This window comes from Protobothrops mucrosquamatus, unplaced genomic scaffold (assembly GCF_001527695.2).
Source record: "Protobothrops mucrosquamatus isolate PMUCROS unplaced genomic scaffold, P.Mucros_1.0 scaffold353, whole genome shotgun sequence".
In the NCBI taxonomy this organism is placed as follows: Eukaryota; Metazoa; Chordata; class Lepidosauria; order Squamata; family Viperidae; genus Protobothrops; species Protobothrops mucrosquamatus.
The window spans coordinates 369,024-375,760 of NW_015386688.1; the positions used below are offsets into that span (position 1 = coordinate 369,024).

The 6,737-nt window shown below is 36.3% G+C and overlaps 1 protein-coding gene across 3 annotated transcripts; it reads left to right on the plus strand.

Moving 5' to 3' along the window:
- ANAPC13 (anaphase promoting complex subunit 13) lies at positions 1-4,575 on the plus strand. Of its 3 annotated transcripts, none has more exons than XM_015815601.1 (3): positions 1-22; positions 1,606-1,728; positions 3,706-4,575. In XM_015815601.1, the coding sequence occupies exons 2-3, from the start codon at positions 1,630-1,632 to the stop codon at positions 3,829-3,831; spliced, it is 225 nt and encodes a 74-aa protein (XP_015671087.1). In that variant the 5' UTR covers positions 1-22; positions 1,606-1,629; the 3' UTR covers positions 3,832-4,575. The 3 variants fall into 3 exon arrangements, with proteins under 3 accessions (XP_015671087.1, XP_015671085.1, XP_015671086.1); XM_015815599.1 differs by lacking the exon at positions 1-22 and adding an exon at positions 29-282; XM_015815600.1 differs by lacking the exon at positions 1-22 and adding an exon at positions 29-191.
- Positions 4,576-6,737: the final 2,162 nt, after the last annotated feature.

The following is a 6,737-nucleotide window of genomic DNA, read 5'->3' on the forward strand; positions in this document are numbered from 1 at the left end:
CGGCGGATATCGCGTGCTGCAGGTGCGGGTCGGGGCGTTGGCGTGAGAGGCGGAAGGAGAAAGAGGGAGCGCAATAATGGAGGAAGGGTGGGGGGCGCACGAGAGGGCTGGTGCTGAAATAGCCGCCTTTTTGGAATGAAGTCGAGATGGATAAACGGCAGGTTTCATACAGGGACAGGGAAACTAAGAACGTAGGTGCTGCTAGTTTCGGGCTGTCAAGAGAGTCTTGCAGGTCCTCATGAGAAAATGAGTTGCGGTTGTGTTTATCGATAAGTGTCATCTGTAAGTTTTACAATCAAACTTGTAAGATAAGTTATTTCTTCATTAAGTGGTATTACAACCAGCCCGGCAATAAGACACTTGAATAATGATAAATCCAGATAATTAAGAGGAATGGGAGATTAAGAAATACGAAAATAAAATAAAGCAAGCAAATGGCTGGACCTATTAAAACTTTCAGAAAGATGCTGGCAAATTCGGAATTCCTAAACCTATCATAGATGGAAAAGTGCTGTGACAGGTTTACAATCGTTAAAGAACCGGAATGCTTCCTGATGGATATTATTTAATGTTGTTATCCATTAGGTATACCTGTATTTTTCCTCCATAGTAGTCTTTTTAAAAGAAAAATATTGCAAAGTATTGATAAAACATAATTGTCATGTTTTTAATATTTTTCTCTTAGTAAGCATAATTTTTCCACTAATCTCTTAAAAACTGCAATTAAGACAAAAAAATTGCAGAACAAAGTCACAAAAGTTTATGAAGCAGTGAATATGTGAAAGTTACTGACATTGAGGAAAAATAACCATTAAAAATGTCCCAAAAATCTATATCATTGCCGTTTATCTTGTTATATAATAGGTTACATTTAATAGGAATGTAATTTTGAAGGTTATATTAAAACATTTTGGGGAAAGAAAAAGCGCTTTGCAAAATGTTCCCCAAAGTTTCTTGCAAACTGTAACAGGCCAACAAAAAGTGGGAGGAACATGATATGTAATATACAATTTCTCTATACTGGATTTTTAAAATATGTAGATATAATAAAATATACTCAGTTTTGATTAGCAGTAGAGGGATCTTGGTGTAATATATAGCTCAGTAAAAGCAATGTTGTATGGTTCATGTTGCTCATTTATGCATCTAAAATGATGAATTTTGATTTTAGGGACAACTCTTACTTTATCAGGTGGAGGGGGCTTGGCAAGGATAATTTTTAAGGACACTGAAATAGATTATATTCCTGATGTTGAAACATTCATTCAAAATGTTTCCCCTAGCAATTTTAAAATGTCTCTATATTTTAAAATGAGAAGATGGAACAATATGTTTTTGTATGGTTAAAATTTCATGAGAAGTTGATTTAAATTAGGTGGTTTCTTTTTACTTTATTCCTTAGTTTCTCTTTCCCCTTATAGTTAGTTTATTTTACTTACCATAAGGCATGAAGTTTTTAAAATTGTAAACAAAGCATTATTTTTTGTTTGTTATATTTCACTAATTCACTTTTTAAAAAACAGTTTCCGTTCATTTCAATGGAATTTCTTTGGCAATTGGGTATATGAGTAGTATATATGCATAAATATTTCCTTTGTATCATAGCCCTCATTATAAACTGTGCAAAAAATGGACAGTGAGGTACAAAGAGATGGGAGAATTCTAGATTTGATTGATGACGCATGGAGAGAAGATAAGTTACCATATGAAGATGTGGCAATACCCTTGGTAAGTTCCTGGATAATTAATATATTTTTCCCATTTATTTTAGAACATTTTCTCAGTTTCAAAAAGCTTTCAATGAAGCATTTGCTAATAATTTTATTTAAACCCAGTCAAGAACTAACATTCCCAAAGCCTGATAAAGTTCCTCCCTAAGAGCAGAAAGGTGAGATATAAATAGTACAAATATTTATAATAAACTAAGCAGCAGTAATGCAGCAGTTGTTAATACAGATATATCAAAACATAGCCTTATAGATGCCACATACATTTCTTTTAATGCTGTCATCTACTTTATAGCTGTTTGAAATGTTTTAATATAAGAGTTGTGCAGTGATCTAGGTTTAAAAGGGAGAAGCTGATTCAAAGTGTAAATTGGGAAATGTATGACACTTATTGGCAACTCCTTAAAAGAATTATCATTCTCTGCTCTACTTCACTCCAGGAAAAGAGTACTTAATTTAAGGAGGTGCCAACGGGTGGGATGTACTGAAGCAGGAAAGAGGGCTTATCTCTCCTGTTTCCCAATAAAAACTGCTTGAGCAAATGATAATATGTGGTTGGTTTCTGTTCATTCGCCATCCTGCACTAGTCCTAAAAATGTTCTACTTGAAACAAATCAAAGTGGAAATTACAAATCAAAAAGCAAACAGCAATTCGAGATTGGATGGATGCACATTTATAAATAAAACAAATGTTTTATTTACATAAAATAAAATGCATTTAAAAAATAAAATAATTCAGTGTTGGTTTTATAAGGGTAGTATGAATCAACTATTAAATAAAATCACAGCAAGCAAGCAAAACAGTATGTTTTCATAAAATTATGTTAATTGCATTATCGAGCCATATCTTGTACTATCGTATATATGTACAATACCTTGCGTTGATATTTTTATAGCATGAGTATATTAACCATAACATCATTTTTAGCTTAAGTGGAGTATAATGCAAGAACCTATTTTGTTAACCCTTTAAGTTGTACAGTATTGACCTATACATCAGTAAGGGTCAGTGTTATGGAACTTTTAATTTTAACCTTTTTATGAATGTTTATTCAATATACAGATAGTCGTCGACTTACAGCAGTTGAGGCCGGAATGTAATCATGAAGTACAACTGCATCACTTAGCAATGGCAATCCCTACAATCCCTCTTGGCATAGTTAACTGAATTCCATGATCATTAGGCAAGGCAACTTCCTACCTACTTGTCTAAGGACAATGGGGAAGCAGGAGGAAGTTACAAGTCCCAGGCCTACAGGCAGATAAGTGGCTGCTGCCAAGTGAGGAGGTCAGTGTGGGAGAGGGCCAGATAGGGGCTGCACAAGTGGCCAAGGCAAGCACAGAGGGTCTGTTCTTCCCTGCCATCTTCTTGTATTTTCTGAGAAAGCCAGCATGGAAGATTGCAAATGGCAGTCATGTAATTGTAGGACACCTGACAACCAGTCATAAGTTGCTGAGTATGCAGATGACAATCGTATGACCCCAGGGATTCCTGGATGGCTGGAACTCCAAGGACCAATCATAACCACTGTTCATTCAGTGCCATTGTAATTTCAAATAATCACTGAACAAATGGTTGTAAGTCGAGAACTGCCTGTATGCTACATCTCAGTATCTATGGGGAGAGGGAATTAATCATCTAATAAAACACGGTGATATAACAGATATACCGAAGAATGAGTAGGACACTAATTGTAATAAGCAAAACTATAATTACAAACTTGATTTCCAAATGCCTAGCATTTAAGCCAGTAAGCCATTAACAATTGCATATATATATATATACACCCTTATGCATGATGCGCTTAAAGATATTTTAGATTTGTAATTAAAAACAAAATATTGCTTACTTTCCCATTTATGAATAGATTTTTCTCAAAAAAACAAACCACTGATTACTATTGAAAACAGAACTTTTTTTCCCACTAAGTTCTATCATTTTTTTAATTACTCAATGATAAATATTTTTTATTTTCAGAATGAACTTCCAGAACCAGAACAAGACAATGGTGGAGCAACGGAATCAGTGAAAGAACAAGAAATGAAATGGGCTGATCTGGCTTTGCAGTATCTTCATGAGAATATTCCTCCAATTGGAAATTAATCTGTACAAATTAGCATAATAACCACTTTATTCAGATGAATTTCTTGTCAGAATTGGTTTTCAGTCTTTTGCCCTGTTAGTCTTGTTTTGAGATAACTGATAATTAATTGTTTTAATTAAACAGTTGCTTAAAAGGCACTAAAAGTTTTTTTGTAGATCATGAGAGATTTTTCTACCTTTCTAAATACGAAAGATTTTCCTTGAAGTTTCCAGCAGAGGTCGCAGAAGTACAACAGTTTCCTTGAGTATGAATTGCTCTTTAATCAACTTGAAATATATTGCAAAAATTCTATGTTTGCAGTTTTTGATTTCAGTAAATTCTTATTTGTACTAAATATATTCTGTGGAAATGTAGGCAGTTCTGCTGATAAAAGCTTTTTCACTTCATCTTTTTAATGCTATCTAGAAGATGGATTGAAAGTACTCAAAATACACATTACCACACATAATAAAACTTTAATAGCTTCAACTACAGACAGAATTAATGGACTGAAGTAGTTAAGGGAGGGATATTTAACTTTTCTTCCATCTACTGATTTTCTAGAGCATTTCATTCTAAATATATCATCACACACTTCCTGAATTTACAGATATATTCAAAAGGTATATACTCAACTGTAATATTGTAAACAAGAACAATGGTGAAAAGTTAAAGTGAGTTCAATTAAGTAATTTGTTGCATGCTGCATTTCTTAAAAGACATTAGCTTAATAGACATGATATTAAAAAGTTTATTCTAGAAAATTGTACCTAACAATGACAACATTACCTCTATCTTGTAGGGAGTACTTAAGGTCCTTGGTGAGATTCTTCACAAGTGATATAAAAAATCCAGAAACAAAGCCATTTCTACACAAATTTAGTGTCACCATTAAGACTTTAATGCAGTAGTCCTTGACTTATTACCAGAACTGGGACCGGAACTTCCATGCTAAGCAATGAGGTTGTTAAATGAATCATTGAGCAAATCCAGTTCTCCCATTGACTTTGTCAGAAGCCTTTTGGGAAGATTGCAAATGGTTACCATGTGACCCTAGGATGCTGCAACTGTCATAAATGCATGCTGATTGCCAAGCGCTCAAATTTTGAGCATGGAATAGTGCAACAAGTTTAAGCACAAGTACTGGTCATGAGGCATCTTTTTTTTTAGCACCCTTGTAACTTTGAACATTCGTTAAACTTGACAGACTTGAACATTCAGTGGTGAAAAAAGTAAGGTTCTACATTTAGGCAAGAAAAACCAAATGCACAGGTATAGTATAGGTCAGGGCTTTTCAACCTTTTCACAGATTGTGCCACTTTTAGGACATGACAATATTTGAGTACCACCAGTGCTTAGCAAGGTGTCAAAAACTTGATGACTAAAAAGGGGAGATTCTGGGTTTCATTGATTAGATTTATTTGTTGTTATAGAAATGGCTAATTTATAATATGGAAAAGTAAAAAGTTGAGGTTCAATGTTAATGCTTCCTTCTACTGCAACAGAGGAAGTATGTTTTTTTTTCCTTCTACCCCTCGCTTTCCCCCCTTTTTCCTCCCCACTATGTCCTACTATTTGCTTTTGTATTTTTGTATTTTATTCTATAATCTAATAAAATATTATAAACTGTAGAAAAAAAAAGTACCAGTTTTAATTTCTTCGGTGGCTGTTCCTTTGCTGAAACACTTTCCCTTTGCACTGACAAATGTATGATGAATTTATCCATGTTTATTAATATGCACCACTACCAGCTAGTTCAGGAGTCTTCAAACTTGGCACCTTTAAGACTTGTGGACTTCAACTCCCAGAATTCCTCAGCCCTCATGGCTACTTGAGGAATTCTGGGAGTTGAAGTCCACAGGTCTTACTCCTGAGCTAGCTGGTTGGCCCTTCTGAGCTCTTCCAGTGTAATAAGAATGCACCCCTCCCCAATCCCTTCCCTGTACCCTTAAAGACACAGGAATCAAGTGCAAAGCAAGAAAATAAAGAAACACAAAGGGGGGGGGGTCTCTTTAAGCTGCCTCAGGTTTGTCATGTGTCACAATGTTGCAATTCTAGACTGAAAGGCTCCGGCAATTGCGAAAAGCTTTAGCCTTAAATTAAGCCAGTTTACCTTCAAAGAAAACTTTCTAAAAGCCACAGACAGACTCAGTTAAAGGGGGTAAAACTAATTACATTTGTTTAAAGGGATTAGACCTTTCCTGTTGTCTTTTTCTCCTTCCCCCACCCAAACCACGTTCTTTTATAGCCTCTCCTCTCTCCCCCCCTTTTTCTTCAGGTCACCTCCAGCTCCCAGTTGCTTCTGGAAGCGCCAATCAGCTGGAGCCCTGCCGGCTCCTGAGGCTTCTGCTGAGCCAAGACAGTCCTGCAGCTGCCTCTCCCTCAGGCTTGGCTGGCTTAGGCTCATTCCCCTCCCCTGCTACACTTGGCTAGCAATCGTGTACCACCTGCCATGTGGCAAAATACCACAAGTGGTACGCGTACCAATGGTTGAAAAGCCCTGGTATAGGTGGTACTTTGCTCAATAGTAGTAACTGTGAGAGGGACCTCGGAGTCCTAGTGGACAATCACCTAAATATGAGCCAGCAGTGTGCTGCAGCTGCCAAAAAAGCCAACATAGTGCTAGGCTGCATTAACAGAGGGATAGAATCAAGATCATGTGAAGTGTTAATACCACTTTACAATGCCTTGGTAAGGCCACACTTGGAATACTGCATCCAGTTTTGGTCACCACGATGTAAAAAAGATGTTGAGATTCTAGAAAGTACAGAGAACAGCAACAAAGATGATCAGGGGACTGGTGGCTAAAGCATATAAGGAACGGTTGCTGGAATTGGGTATGTCTAGTTTAATGAAGAGAAGGACGAGGGGTTACATAGCCGTGTTCCAATATCTCAGGGACTGCCACAGGGAAAAGGGAATCAAG

Excerpts from the sequence above, each read along its gene's own strand:
- ANAPC13 (XM_015815601.1), top strand. The coding sequence starts at position 1,630 with ATGGACAGTGAGGTACAAAGAGATGGGAGAATTCTAGATTTGATTGAT. Across the intron at positions 1,729-3,705 it reads AAGATGTGGCAATACCCTTG|AATGAACTTCCAGAACCAGA; the intron begins GTAAGTTCCTGG and ends TTTTATTTTCAG.